Source organism: Sebastes fasciatus, chromosome 7, assembly GCF_043250625.1.
Source record: "Sebastes fasciatus isolate fSebFas1 chromosome 7, fSebFas1.pri, whole genome shotgun sequence".
Classification (NCBI taxonomy): Eukaryota; Metazoa; Chordata; class Actinopteri; order Perciformes; family Sebastidae; genus Sebastes; species Sebastes fasciatus.
This window is the reverse complement of record NC_133801.1, coordinates 25,241,473-25,257,669: the sequence shown is the minus strand read 5'-3', so window position 1 is coordinate 25,257,669 and position 16,197 is coordinate 25,241,473. Positions and strand designations below refer to the sequence as shown.

General features: G+C 42.6%; 1 protein-coding gene across 1 annotated transcript in view; it reads right to left on the bottom strand.

The window, feature by feature from the left end:
- Nucleotides 1-16,197, bottom strand: part of nxn (nucleoredoxin) — a 67,031-nt gene that overhangs the window by 14,451 nt on the left and 36,383 nt on the right. Inside the window, exon 2 of the mRNA XM_074639915.1 lies at nucleotides 3,593-3,710. Within this exon, the coding sequence (XP_074496016.1) occupies nucleotides 3,593-3,710 (118 nt within the window). The remainder of the gene's footprint in view (nucleotides 1-3,592; nucleotides 3,711-16,197) is intronic.

Sequence of the window (16,197 nt, the reverse complement as noted above, 5' to 3'; positions counted from 1 at the left end):
TCCAAGGGAAAAAGTCTGGGCACCCCTGGATTATCCGGTCAAATACTTTCTCGATTAAACGTTTTCCCAAAGTCCAAGGTGACGTCTTCAAATGTCTTGTTTTGTACGACCAAAAGACTAAAGATATTCAATTCAAAGTCGTAGAAGACAAAGGAAACCAGGAAAATATTCATGTTTGAGAAGTTGGAACCAGATCATTCTGGCTTTTTTTTTTCTTCTTAAAAAAAAAGACCCAAAACAATTAATAGATTATCAAAATAATTTTTCTGTCAATTGCCTGATCAATTAATCGACTAATCATTGCAGCTGTGTCTGTGACATGGCTGATAGATAACAAAGAGTCATGTGTTCTCGTCACGTACAGGGTTACATTACTTACAGGCTTCCTTTCTCACACCTGCAACTGGAAATACACACTGGATTCAAAATATGGTTTTAATGATGACTGAAAGCCATGCCTCTCGAGCAAATGAAGGTTACCAGAAATACTTCCCTCCCGCTCTCCTTCACACTTTTTCATTTCCTTTTCAAGGTGTCTTCATTGTTACCGTCGAGCTCTAGAGATGCATTCGGTGCAGCCGAATTAAAAAGGAGGCAATCATAAATAAAACCTTGTATGGCTGGTTTCATAATGGGCTCTTTATGCGAACGTGGTTGTCTAGGGCTTCATTAGGCGGGAATGACACGTCTGCGCCGCGCTGACTCGGCCTTTTATTGTTGTCCTGATTGTAAAAGTGCACTCCATCTTTGCGCTGCAGGCTAGTCTGCCCGCCACTCAAGTCGGGCCTTTCATGGAGAGTGAAAGGCAGAGGGCCCTGAATCATTGGCTCGCCCCTCCCAGTCTCGATATATGGCAAACTTTTACTGGCCTTTTCCTCTTTCAAAACCGAAGCTGAATCGATTTGTCGCGTCAGGAGCAGCTCTCAGTCTGCCTCTCAAGTAGCATGAAGATCAAAATGTCGAATAAAACTAAAATGTGAGCCTGTTAAGTGGTAAGCATTGTTAGAAAATTGAGGTATAATCAAGTGCCTGTGTCCATATTTGCTACTCCAGTCCAGAGATTAATCTGTTCTCCAGCCACAGAACAGTTTGGAAGAACAGTTAATGAATCATGGATAATTCTGCAGGCCCCGACTGGCTTTCATTAAAACCAAGCGGCGGAATCTGTCACAACCCTCATGTGAAATCCATTCTGCTTCACCGCTGCGCTGCCATAGAGCCGCTATTCTCCCTTCTCACATGACTAATGGCACTTCTTTCACGCTGACCTAACAGGGTGTTAAAATATTGAGATCTTCACAGCCACAGAGGACGTCCTCTGCTCAGGGAAAGGAATGCAAGTTCGTTCTTGTTAATTCTCTGTCTCCACTTCAAAGTGCAGAAATTATAGGGTTTCGGTAGATGAGGGAGTGAGACGCGGACACGCTATAATATTCACGCGGCACCATAATTACGTTTGCAGCATCGGCATAAACGAGGGGGGGGAAAAAAGTTATTGCAAAAATGTTTTAGCCAAATGCTGAATGATGTCTGCAGTATCTCCACAGGAAACTCTGAGCAGGTAAACATCATTACAGAGAATGAGTGTGTGTGTGTGTGTGTGTGTGTGTATGCAGGTGTGACTTCTGTACTTGTTTACATCTTGGTTTATTTCCATTTCCGAAGTTTATCTCACTCATTTTATGTAGTGTAACTACAACACACTGTGGTAAATTAGATTGGAATAATATTATGTTGCACTGTTGCAGAGTTTTATTATCATTACTCCAGTTGTTATTATTTTAATATCACTCACAGCACTGTAACATTCAGTGTTTTTCCCTCTGCTTTTTTTATGAACACATTGAAAATGTGAATAAAAACAGGTTGAGTTGAAATGGTAGATGGTAGATGGTTAAAAGAAAAGTAAAAAAAGCAAGCACATTAATGCACATTTTCTATTACATTTAAGTTGCTCATTCATGCCCCCTTGCCTCGGGGGAATTTTTCCTACCTGCTGTAGTTTTATAGGGGACAGGTGCAGGACTGTGTATTGGCAAGAATCTGGCGATACAATACGTACCATGATACAGAGGCAATATTATGCGATTAGGGCTGTCAAAATATCCGCAATAATAATGAGTTAAAGCCAATTCATTTTTTTAACGAGGTTAAATAACACTCCAAAGCTAAACTTTGGGGAGGATAAACTGGCATGGCCATTTTCAAAGGGGTCCATTGACCTCTGACCTCAAGATGTGTGAATAAAAATGGGTTCTATGGGTACCCACGAGTCTCCCCTTTACAGACATGCCCACTTTATGATAATCACATGCAGTTTGGGGCAAGTCATAGTCTAGTCAGCACACTGACACACTGACAGCTGTTGTTGCCTGTTGGGCTGCAGTTTGCCATGTAATGATTTGAGCATATTTTTTATGCTAAATGCAGTGCCTGTGAGGGTTTCTGGACAATATTTGTCTTTGTTTTGTGTTGTTAATTCATTTCCAATAATGAATATATACATACATTTGCATAAAGCAAGCATATTTGCCCACTCCCATGTTGATAAGAGTATTAAGTACTTGACAAATTTCCCTTTAAGGTACATTTTGATACAGATATTTTAATTGATTGACAGCCCTAATTGCAATATATTGCGATACTGTAGCAAGGTGATATATCGCGATTCTTTAAATCTAATTTTAGGGAAAACTGTCATAGTATAAAGAACACACCACCATATGTATAAAATCTGAGTAAAACAAGTTGACTTTGGTTATGCAATCAGAACAGTGGGATCTTTATTTGCCTTTATCACAGCTCCTGTAACATCCAACATCATAGCACTACTTTAATAGGGAACATACACTGAGAGGGCACATCTCTTTGCCAATTAAATAAAGTATCTTTGCATTTAAACTATTCATTAAAAATCAATAGTGTTTTAGAAGGCTGAAGGTTGAAGAAGGCTGTTTGTGCCGATATGAGTGGGTTGTAACACATCTTAATATGTGCCAGCATTGTCTATGTTTTTAGTATTTCACAATGAAATAGCCGTCTGATTAAAGGCTTTTTAACTTTTTTTGCGGGAAGAGTGCCTGCTTTAGTGTTTTAGAGTGTTTTTGAGAATTGATTCAGTATCACAAAAAATATTGCAATATTTTCAATATTCAATATTCAATATTTTCTTACATCCCTAGGTGTAACAGTAAAGCAGAAAGTCTGACGTGAACCCAGAGCGAGGTCGGCAATTTGAGTGTGTTCCTGTCTTCCCGTCTTGTTGGTGTTGATTAAAGAGATTATTCAAGGAGAAGCAGTATCCTGTCTATCACCCCCACAGAGACTGAAGAATGCGGCCCACCAAGAATTCAGGGTTACACAGGTTTGACAGACAAAGTGTGTGCGAGCTTGATCTATGCTGTTCTTGTCCTTTTGACCCTCTTCCTATTACCTCATTAAACTGTGATTTTTTTGGGGGGGTTGATGGGTTGGTGGTTTGGGGTTAACCATTAAGTAAAGAGGATTAAGGTCAGAGCTTGAGGTCAGAGCAGATAAAAATAAATCCTCTAATAATATACCACAAGTCCGTATGTGTGGCTGCCGATCTCACCTTTAGGGTCATCTCTGACCACCAGTAGACCATTTCGACACACCACCTTCCCCGTAGCTGCGTCCACAAACACCAGAGATGGGATGCTGGTCACTTTGTACTTGTTCCACAGCTTCATCTGGGAAGAGAAAAAGATGAGAGCAGAAAAGGTTAATGGAAACGTTCATATTTATTTCAATATCGGAGCTGGAAAAACTGTTTAACCCAGTCTAAAATGTCTCCGGTGCAGTTTGTTCATCTGAAATACTGCAGTATAAACGAAACAAATGTCAACTGAGATGTACTTTATAGCACAAACACTCTCTGCTGTTTAAAGGAGACTCAGGAGACCAGGAGGTAGAAGTGCAGTCAGCCCTGAGGTGAATTAGCAGAGGGGTGAGAAGCAGCACTTTAAAAAGAGGCTGAGCTGGAGCAAACTCATGCTGTCCCTGCTGTGTCATGAATAAGAGTAAAAGCAGCTGAACTACTTTTGCTCTGCAGTAAAGGAGAAATTTCGGAATCTTTCTCAAGTGTCGAGCGCTGTGAATAATTGGAGCTTCTTTGGGGTAGACAAGTCAAGCTTCCACACGCATTTATGAGCGCCCACTGGCCTTAAATTTAATCATAATAAATGAGTTGATATGAATACGGCCTCATAAAGTCAGAAACGATCCTTTATAGCCAGAAATCTGTGCATGAACCGACGCTATTTATAGAGTTCAGCGATCGGCGTGGTCCTTAACATCAAAGAGCAGATGAAGCATTTCACATATCTGAGACTCGCTTTACATATCAGAGGGAAGAGTCCTACGCTGTGAATAGAAAATAGCCATGTCTTGTAAAGAGCGGGAATCGGCACAGTGTAAATGCTGTTGCTTCAGCAAGTGCAGAAGAAGAAGGAGAAGAAGAAAGAGAAGATGGGGATCCCTCACATTAAATCCCACACCAGCTCAGAAAATTCAGGCAGGAGAACGAAAGCGAGACACATTGTCTCCAGAAGACTATGGCGTCTCCCTCTTATTTAACTTATATACTTCAGGTTCTGACCAGTTTATTGCATCAATATTGCCAAAAAACATGTTTAACACTGAACCATCCAATTTATTACCTGCTGTACCTAGCCAAACACTTAAGAACTCATATAGTATAAATGATTTGCGCTGTCTGGAGTTATCCTAACAGGTTGTGTGCCAAATGAAGTGAGCACTGCTTTTCCTTGAGACTCGGTGAAGTAAGCTCGGAGTTCGGTTACAGGTTGTTGCTCTTTCTGTGAAAACAGTGAGCAGGAGACGAGCATAAAACACTGAATAAGAGAGAGGAAAGCTTGCACGGTGTATGTTTTACTCATATTGTGTCCTCTTTCCACATAGAGGTCAACCGCAGGCCCTTTTTCTGACAGCAGGTCAGACGGGTCCATCCCACGGACAAGACGACCCGGAGCCTCCCGACAATGTCGGTCTGGAAGTCCCTCAAAAGCGAAGACTTCAGCGTCTGCCACAGTCAACAGTTTTACCACACTCTCCATGCTGCTCTGGAAACTCAATCTGGGCTCACAAATTGATGGGGTTTAGGGGCATTAACTGTGACCGTCTCCGAAAGCGAACGTGCCCGACGCTGCATATGCAGCCATTTCGCTCAGGCCGCCCGCTGCTGCTGCTGTCATCTGGAGGCTGATGATGTGAGATTGAGAGCCGGATTTAGCCGAGAGAGTGTGAGGGAGGGACACAAGAGAATAGAATAAAAAAGCAGAGTGATGGGGTGTTTGGTTCTGCACTCAAATGTCAAGACATGTATTCCATGTCGAGGCCCAGAGGCACACTGAGGTTATATGATTTTGAAAACATGGCTAAAAATAGAAACCACACTACATCCTACTAAGATCATATTAAGTTAATTGAAGCGCAGGGATCTTATTTTAAGAGTAGAGGAAGATGTGCACCGAATCTAAGGCTTTTAATGTTGTTTCAGTGCTCTCACGCTGCAGCATCAAGAGAGCAGCTGAGAGATTTGTGTAGCAACCTCAGAGGCAGAACCAATTCCTCCTCTTTGTCTTGCCACTAATTTACTGCATCCTCGAATCATGTCTGCCTGGTGATTTGGCTGCAGATCAGAGTAGCCCCGGATGCTAAATCCTCCGAGGGTTTAGATCTGCCTTTAGAAAGGAAGAGCTGTTATGATTTCAGGGAAGGGAGATGACTGACCTTGTAACTACAAAAGCGACATGTCCCGGAGTCTGTCGCAAACAAACGTCAAATGGATTTCAGCATCTTGAGAGATTCATCGTGCATGGGGTTGGGGGTGGAAGGAAAAGGGGGAATCTCACACTTGTCACAGCCGAGTGTCGAGTTTTTATTGTACTTGTAAATCCAAAAATGTTCCTCCAAAACACAGAAGACAATAGTTCCCACAATAACAGCGTCGTCCTCCTCCTCGTGAATAGAAAACATGAGGATCACATACCACAGAGATCCATTTCCCCCAAAACACGGTTTCATTGTTGAGAGCCGCAGGCTGTCTATTATAGCTGAGACAATAAATACAGAATGTGACATGATGATACTAAAAAACACACATAAATCACACTGTTTCTCAACCCCTGGGTTGGGAAACAGCTTATAGAAGTTGTGTTATGGATATGTTTTGTGATCTTGTCGGGTTTTATTAGTTTGTAACAGGATGATCAAAGTGTTTTCTTATGAGCTGCTGTATGTAGAGCGGATTAGATTAAAGGAATAGTTTGGGGAAATACTTTTGCTTATATATATATATATATATATATATATATATATATATATATATATATTCTGTAATATATATATATATATATATATATATATATAGAGATATATATATATATATATATATATTCTGTAATATATCTGTAAACTAAAACCAGCAGCTGGCTAGCTTAGCTGTTTGTACGATGCTGGTAGTCGGATTTTGTTACCTTTGGACGGAGCCAAGCTAGCTTTTCCCTCCGTTTCCAGTCTTTATGCTAAGCTAAGCTAACTGGCTGCAGCTTCATGTTTCGTGTGCAGATGTGAGAGTGGTATCAATCTTCTCATTTGAATCTCAGGAAGAAAGCGAATAAGAGTATTTCTCAAAATGTCAAACTATTCCTTTCTAATTAATTGCCAACTTTTTGAATAATGGATTACTTTTTTTTCCATTCATCAATCAAAAACTCCAACCATTTCCCAGCTTTTCAAATGTGAGGATTTGCTACTTTTCTCTGTTTGATGTCATTGTAAACTGAAAATATTTGGGTTTTTGATTGCTGGTCGGACAAAACAAAACATTTGAAGACGTCACCTCGAACTGTGGGAAACTGTCATTTTCATTATTTTCTGATATATTCTAGACAAAATGATTAATTGACAACATATTCTGAAGAATAATCAATTATGAACATAGTTAGGTGCAGCCCAAGCTGGTCTTTTTACTGATTTAAAAGGTAAAGGTTACCAAGTGTAAAACCGTGGCAACACCGTTCACCTCGCTCAGAGGCCATCCTTACCATAATAACACTACTATAGGAGCAACGGAAGTCAGATGGCTGCTGGCGGTACCGCGGTTTTGCATTCTGCGGCTCATGTTACTGTTTCACAAGCGTGTCGGAGAACTATGGTAGCCTTCAGGTAACGTAAAAATGCGGAAAGCTCTCCATTGTTTGGTTTGTCCCTTCTGGGCTACTGTACAAACATGGTGGAGCAGCATGGCGGACTCCTTGAAAAAGACCCGCTCCCTATATAGATATGAAGGGCTCATTCTAAGGTAACGAAAACACAACGATTCTTAGTTTCAGGTGATTATACACTAATGAAAACATGGTTATGAATATTATATTCCATTTCTGCTAATAGATCCCCCGCAATGTTACACACTGTTCTTTTAAAGGTTTCTGTTGGAGAAATGTCAAACATTCTGTCCAGCAGAGCTATGTCACATACAAACTGCTCGCAGATTGTATTCACTGCATCAAGATTGCATGCTGCCATCCCCCCATTCTCAACGGGTCCTCTATTCATTATCAATATCAACAGAGTGTGTAACTATATAGCCGAGCAGGAGGCCATGGCTATATAGTTACACACCGGTTTAAGGATGCCAATAACCCCTGTAGAGAGCCCACCGACTGTTAAGACTCCAGGGAGAGCTGGAAATCCATACTAACAATCCATTAAGTCTCTTGGACATGCAGACATTAGCCTCACACTACGCCCAGTGCTCATCATACTAATTGGATCACGCATGGCTGCGGATCCATATCCAGAAGAAGAACAAATCAGCCCACTGTGGGGCCGGTAGATCAGTGTGCATGGACACACCAAGGTTGAGAATCTTATCGCCCCACTGATCAAAGAAAATGCTGATTCTTTTTAGATGAAATGGGATCAATGCCTGCATTAATGTACCTGTACCTGTATGTTCTGGACTGAAAAAAAAGAAGGGAAACAAACCCCGTCCAGAGAGATCCACGTTAAATATCATGCGTGGCGATCGCTTTCATGCATCTTTGCACTGTTGCACTTTATAGCAACATTCGGCTCTTTAAAAAGGAGGTTCGCTTATGTTGAGAACCCCCAACAGATTTGAGCGCTAAAAGTTTTGTTCACATCTGCTTCAGCTTTGACCAAGTCCGTTTTAAAGCCCCTTTCAGCCTGCAGTAAAATTCGGCCTCTGTGTGTGTCACCCCGTTGAGAGAACTAGAGTGGAAGAAATTTCATCACTCAACGTGCCCAATTTATCATTGTTCGAGCCCTATATCTCCTCACAGATCTGCTTTCACTGGGCCGGTTAGGCCCGAGGCGTCCGCCAGACGCTCCCATCGCTTCTTCATTACAACAGCGCCACTACAAAGGAAAGTCAGCCCTTTACAACGGAGGACATGAGAGGTATCCTGCTGTGATGCTGATAGCAGCACAGTCCTTTATCTTTGAGTATTAGACGAGGGACAAATGGTGATAATCCAATTCTTATCTTGGGAAAAAAAAGGGGGGCGCTTAAACCAAATGTTTGTGTCATTCGTTCCATTTCATCCAGATAAACAGCCTTCAGTATTCACAATTCGTAACCGCACAGAGTGGATTTGTGGAATTTAATTTAACCTACGCAGGAATTCTCAATGGCATTTATTATCGGGTACAAAATGTTCCCCATATAATCTTTTTATTCACGTCAGGAGGAATTTATTGCCACAGTTTTACGACGCAGATTGAGAAAAACAAGTAATGTGGGACACGGAGGGGATCATGTTCTAATTAAAATCTTCAAAAGGAGGACAGTTTTTCAAAATAAAATCCAATGTTTAAAGTCGTACAATGATCTGATAAGTCAGGTGATCAATGGCTTCACCCCATAGACGTTGGTTGGTAATGTGTGAAGCAATTTGTTAGAAGATGGAAGGTTGTCAGTCTGATGGACGGATCACCCCCCCAGCAAGACATGTTCAACAAAAGCGTTTGTCTTTTACTGGGACTTTTTTATTGAGAGTGCCTGCAGGCGGTGTGATCTCTGACCGTAAAGATTTACTGTAGTGGTGATTAGCAGTGGAGAGCAGGCTGGAATGGACTCTTGGTAGGCACACACAGCAACACAAGCTTCTTAAAAACAAAATGAAGCCATCCCCTGTACATGTATAACTTAATCTAGTGCAAATGGATTCAAACTAACATGTTGGTGCAGCAGCAGCAGCAGCAGCAGCTCATTCATCATGTGTCAGGAAGCTCTCAGGTTAAAATCTAAAACATTCTGCATTAGTCTATGGCTGAAGACAGATGAGAAACAACCGCCTCCTGTCTGCTAACTCATTACTAGCTCCCTACATCTCCCGACTACACCGCTGTAACTCCCTTCTGGCTGGGCCCCTGCAGCCGGCTCTGCCTTTACATTCCTCCGTGCAGCACCCCGCCTCTGCTCAATCTGCTCCCGAGGTCTCTCAGTAAACTGCCTGTATCCACTTCAAAACCCTGTTGCTACTCTTCACGGCTACAAAGGGAGCCCTCCCCTCCCGCCTCTTATAGCCGTACTTCAGGCCAACACTACGCAGACTAGTGTGTGTTACTTCGCGCTTCCATCTGCTCTGACCTGGACTATCGCTTTACCCCGCTCAAGAGTCTTCACCGCCGGGGCTCCCCCGGTGGTGAAATACACATCTCAAACCCTGTGACAGCTGCACGGTCGCTTGCCCTTTCTACTATGCAACACCGATGACCTCTCTCTCTCAATATGCTTCATCTTGCTTTGCATGTGCATGTCATTTTGCACTACATAAACCTCCACAAAAGCTTTCATCTTCAGGGCTTCACTCATTTCTGCACCACATGGTTTTAAAAAATGTTACCCCTTCTTTTTTCCCCTTGAGTGTCAGCTATACTCCTAAAATATAAAAAGTACAGGCCACTCACGCCGACCCACTCCGCTGTGCTCATTACAGAGGCTCATCCTGCACTACACATCCATTGTGATGGGCAAAACGCACTTCCCGGAAAATTGAAAAGGAAAGGACACAGAAGGCCCTCGCATCGTGCCTCTTCAATGCAAAATGCTGCTGCTATCTCATGTATTTTATTAATCCTATAACATTCTCCGGCCGAGCCATTTTTGGTGGTGGATCCTCCAGAACGCAGACGGATGGGATGGGAGACGCTGGCTAAATTGCTTTTTTTTTTTTTTTTTTCTCTCTCGATAAAGAGGCCCCCCGTTGCCACGGCGACCGCACCCCACCTCCCCACGAAGTCAGGACATGTCACAGAGTGCCAGACACATTGTGGGCTCTTAGTTAATAATTCAGTGATAAATTAACGGTTTTGTGAGGAAAACAGGTGCCAGAATGTCAGAGGGCTTAGGGGAAATAACCCAGCAGAAAATGGGAGAGAGAGAGAGAGAGAGAGAGGGAGGTGTGTGGGTGTTTCCCTCTTCCAGCCTTGTGTGGAGGCACAAAAGCGACCCCCTGAATACAGGCTCTAAATCCAAACTTGGACCCTGTATGGCGAGAAGTTTTTATGTAGTCAAGAACGTAAAAAAAAAGCAGGGGGGGGGGGGATTGTAAAGGAGTAAAAAGCCAGGGCTCAATAGGTATCTGCAGCATTGTCTCTCCACAGGCGTGGGCTGCCCCTGAGGCCTACATTCGGCGGGGCCAAAGGTCAAGACGGCAGGGGGTGCATTCTTCACTCCCAGTGGTGTTTAGACCAGTCTCCCTCACATAGACTTACTGTTCTTTATACCTCTCTCCGTCTATCCCTCTTTCTTTATGATGCATCACAAAGAGCAAAGTGTAAACCTATTACACACACACGCAGACCATATCCACACTAATGTGGAAAACATTTTAATTGCATCCTTTTCTCTCCGCTTTTAGTCATCCACACATGCTCAACTGGCACAGTCCTCTAGACATTGATGTGTGATCATCATGTGATTTGAGGCTGTTTGTCATGTGATATATGTGTGAGAATCCTGATTTGCCGTCGCACTCAGTTCTCACGCTTTATCGTGAATAATAAATAACAATCCAGTGGAAAGCAGCGAGGTGGAGATGTTGTCTTGTGCCAGCTAATCAATAGAAAACACTTCAGCAAACGTTTTTTGTGTTTAAGCATGGACTAAAAATAAAAAAAATGACCATTGCTTTGCCTACGCTTTCTGTTCTTGCACGACATGTATTACAACAATACAAATTTGTAACGATTGTAGCAATGACTTCTTCATTTCAGATAGTGGTAGACAAAGGCAGGCATATCATTTCTAAACCTGCAGACTTTATCAACTGAAGCTAACTAGTTAATTATAATAAGTTGGTTGAAAACACTGTCTTCTGATTTTTGAATGTGTTAAAAAGGTGGTGAGACATCATGATTGACAGCTGCGAGACTCTCTTGCTGACAAGCTGTGGCCGTGCTCGGCTCGCGATTGGTTCGGACGGGTGACCTCGATACCGCGGCTCCACTTCCCAATCACTACTGCGCAGACTCTGGCTCCAAAATCTAAAGATGGCAGCTCCTGTTTCCGTGATATTTTGGCTTCACTTATGTACAGTGGGAGGAAGTGGAAATGTGTCGTCCATCTTTATATACAGTCTATGGCCTACACTAGTAGCATCCAGGAACAACAAGCATACAGTACGGAAATACTACACAGTGGAATGGGTTTTTATTTTATTTTTTTTTTTACATATATAGCTAGCTAATACTAGCTGTAGTAATGCTAATGTTAACTCTAATAGTAGTAATTTCAACGCTGGTTATTATAGTTAGCCAGACAGCAACTTTTCCAAAACATGTGGCTTCAAAACTTTCAACATGTGAACACCTTTTTCAGATTTGTCTGCACAAGTGTCGAAACCAAAAATAGGCAGAAACAGTATATTTGTATGTGAGAAGTAACTTGTAGCCATGGTAACATCCTTATTCAGGTCAATCTCTGCAAGTCAATCATTAAATTCTGCTGAACTCAAGTGAGCGGTAATGTTTTACCTCAATGCTGTTCACAGCATGACAGGAGCTTGTTGTATGAATATCATGTCATGATTTCTCACTTAGTTGTAACTCACACCTTCTTCTACACCACCACCACCACCACCACCATCAGCCTGCATTTCATCAAGTGGAGGCCTGCGGGGTCTAACAGACACGCAGATAGAGACGATATAAAGCTGGTCTGGCTTTGGACCAGCTGGACGTGCTCTATCAGTTACCTTAGCGTGACCCTCCGAGACTGGCATTATACACTCGCAGTCATCTGCCAACTCATGACTTGGAAAGCCCGGTACATTTTTTGATTTTTTTTCACGGTGTTTGCCAAAAAGGTAATACAACACACTCAACTCCCTCTCAACTAATCCAATACAGAACAGAGATTCTGGCGTCAAATACGTCAGATACGCATCAGAAAAGCACTTTGTATAGCCTCATTAAGTCTATGCCTCTGCACTTGGGGAATTTCAGGCTATTACATATTAAGACAAAACACACATTAGAATAAGCCTTTCAGCACAACTTGATTTTTACGCATGTGCTTTATACGCTTGCTGCTCAATTAGCTACACTAAGCAAACAGCAACCAGCAACCGTGCATTAATTCTACCCATGAGCCTCCACATTGCCGTTTCTGTGGTACCCCAGTTTCCTGGAGTGCCTGGCGGAGAGAAGGGCGGTGGGGGGGGGGGTTGGGTGTCGGGTTCAGACAGCTTCCCTGTTGTGCCCTCTGTTTGACCCCGCATTTAACTCCCACCACTCCTCCTCGCGCTGGAGCCCTGGGAAGTCTCCCAGAGCTGCGGCACAATCCCTGATCCCATCACAACACAACACATTAATATTTATGGAAATTTGAAGGGAACATTTCAGACACATTATCAGCGTTTTGTGCATAATCAGCGCAGCGCTGAATTCTATATACAGCAATCTATCCAACACATCTTTACATTTAGGGGGCTGGTTGGCGCTCCATTGTGTGTTTTGTCTGCGCTCGCAATTTTAGCCAATCTATGGCGAGAAAAAAATAAACTGCACGCATGTAATTCCAGTATGAAACCGATTCATAATGCACATTTAAATGGGGACCATATCATTGCATCCAGGCATTACTGAACAGGAGCAAACCAGACACACAAAACACAGACTACGTGTCAATATAAAGGCGCCTTTAGACTGTGCGGTAACAACAATCTTACACTGCATATCACATTGTGTGAGAGGGGTCTAATAATGTCTTGTGGGCTCATGTTTTCAGTATGTAGTAATTCAATAAACAAAGCTTTGACCATAGTGCCGGCTAATCTATGGATCAAAAAACCTCAGAAAGAGGAGAAAGAGGAGATAATGAAGCTGGGTGGAAAAATAAGGAAAAAAAGAAGAAAAATATGGAAACATGAAATGCTGATTTTGCAAAGAGAGTTTATAGCACTAGCATTATGCTGGCTCAATGGTGCTTTTTGCATCAATTTAAGTCATATTCTGATTGTTTGTAAATGTGGGTTGTAGCAGCAGTCAGAATTTCGGTCGGTGATTAGACTGTTGTCAGGCTATTAAATAGGTGTTATCAGTCGCTATAAGCCTCATAGATGTGGGTCAATATGGGCCTACTACACCCACTAGTAGGTTTTATCATGTTTTCACATGGTAGATCACCAAAAGAGGATATTAAAGAACATGACAGCGGCCTCTAGCGACCGTAGTAATTATGACAGGAGCAGAAGCAGAAGTCAGGTGCTGTAGTATAGACAGTGTTAAACTCCATATGGGATGTAGGTCGGGACCAACCATGTGTAGTTGTCTTTGTAGTTATTTTAACCCAAAATACAATGTTTTCCCTAAACTTAACTAAAAAAGTTGTGGTTTTGTTGCCTAAACCTAAATAAGTTGTATTTTTGTTGCCTACACCTAAATAAGTTGTATTTTTATTGCCTAAACCTAAATAAGTTGTAGTTTTATTGCCTAAACCCTAAAGAAGTTGTAGTTGTTTTTTTGCCTAAACCTAAAGAAGCGTCTTTGTTCGTTCAAAACGTGACATTTCATTCAGTTTTACAATATGATAAAACGTGTTTACTTTCACAGCATAGTAGGCGTAATAGGCCCCTAATGACCCACATCTATGGTGCTTAGCGACTTATAACGCCTATTTAATGGCCTGATAACAGTCGAATCGGGTGTTTTTTTACCGACAACACAAAGATTTCCCCATGTCTCTCTCATGATTTTCAACTTTTGTCTGCCCAAAATGGCACAGTGCACACGAGCAATACCACCACCACCGAAATGATTTTACAGTCATCCTCAAAAAGCATGATAGTCTATTTAGATCTTGAGTTATGTTCTGAGCATATCCAATAAAATGTAACATACACAATAAGTGCCATGACATTCCGACAGCATGTACTTGGCAGGGTATATTTTTGGTCCATTTGTGCCCTCCACAGCCAGCAAGGAGCCTCATAAATCACAATGACACCCTGTGTCTGCTCTGCCTCATAAAACAACAGTCCTGACTGAAGTAGCTCTCCCTGGCCTCAGCATGTGAACATATACACAAACAAACACACATCTCCTATATATAGCGCCATATGAGCAATGACAACCACCCTCTGTCCCAGGAAGTCCAACTTCTCACATATTCAAAAGCTTCTTCTGCTGCTGTGGGCCATGATGCACATGACGGGCTGCCTCATCAACGATGGTTCCCATTTCCTGAGGGAAATGCTCTTTCTGCCCATTACCTGAGCTACATGCATCTCTACAGTGACATTTGGTTACATGGTGACACCTTATATCCATCTATTAGCCTGTTCCCTCCTCTAGTCTTACGCTCATTAAAAGTCACATCTGTTTGGCTGCCGCTGCAGGCCGGCCCCGTGCGTTTTTATAGCCGAGCTGTGCAGCTGGACCCCTCTCGTATCTCGCACAAGCCCCCCCACCCCTCACCCACCCGCCCTACTCCATGCACGCCTTATTCTCGGCTTATCCCCACCCCCCTACATCCCCCGACACTTTTCACAGCAGGGGCGACAGATTCAGACTCCCATAAGCTCCCTCTCCAGCAGAATCGGCCCATATTGGCCAGAGACTCTTGGGTACAGATTTCATTTCATCCAGATTAAGTATTGCACAAAACATCATACAAATCAAATATCCATTAAGTCTGGGCCACATGTCTGGAGATGCACTGGGGGGAAAAACCTCAGCAGGCAGGCACACAGTTTCAGTAACCAAAATGCATCTATTTATGCTATTTTAATCGATGAATAACCACTTCATTATGGCTTATAATTAATGCAGGTGAACATTAAAAAAATGGTAAAATGTCTGACAGTTTAAATTTTATCATCGACTCCCACAATTTAATTGGAACACTGGGGACACTATTTCACTGCATTTACGTCAACCACAGAATGCCTTACAAAAACAGGATTACAAAAAAAAAATAGCGACAAAGAGTAGATAAAAGGAAACAAAGACAGTGGAAATATAAACGCAATTGAGAGGAGACAGGCATGCTTGGAACAGCAATAAAACAAGACATAAAAGTGCATTATAAAAATGCTTCCCCTGTACAACCGACCTCTGAGAAGTGGTTTAAAAGATGCTACTGATCTGGCTAGCCTCAGCTCTGGCAGAGTGCTGCAGACCTCAGGAGCCTCAACAGTAAAGACTGGGTCACCTTTTGTTATGAGCAGAGTCCTTGGAACAAGCTGTAGTGCTCTGCCAGAGGACCCGAGGCTACGCTCCCCCCTCATAAGCACTTATAAAAAGGTCTGATATGTAGCTCGGAGCCAAACCCCCGCTGAGCCTCAAAATAAACATCCATCAATTTTCTAGATACTTAAGGTCAGGACTGTGGTGGCAGCACAGCAAGCTAAGTGTCTTTTTTTTCCTCTTACAACTTCCTCCAGCTTCTCTTGGGGGATCTCCAAGAGGCTCCCAGTACAGCTGAGAGACTGAATCAGGTGCCTGAACCACCTCGACTGGCTACATTCAGTCTATCAAAGCAGTGTCTTTGTGTCTGCTAGAATCATAGACTGTATATGAAGATGGACGACGCGTCTCCACTTCCTCCCACTGTACAAAAGTGAAGCCAAAGTATCCCGGATACGGAAGCTGCCTTCTTGAGATTTTGACGTCATTTGGAGCCGG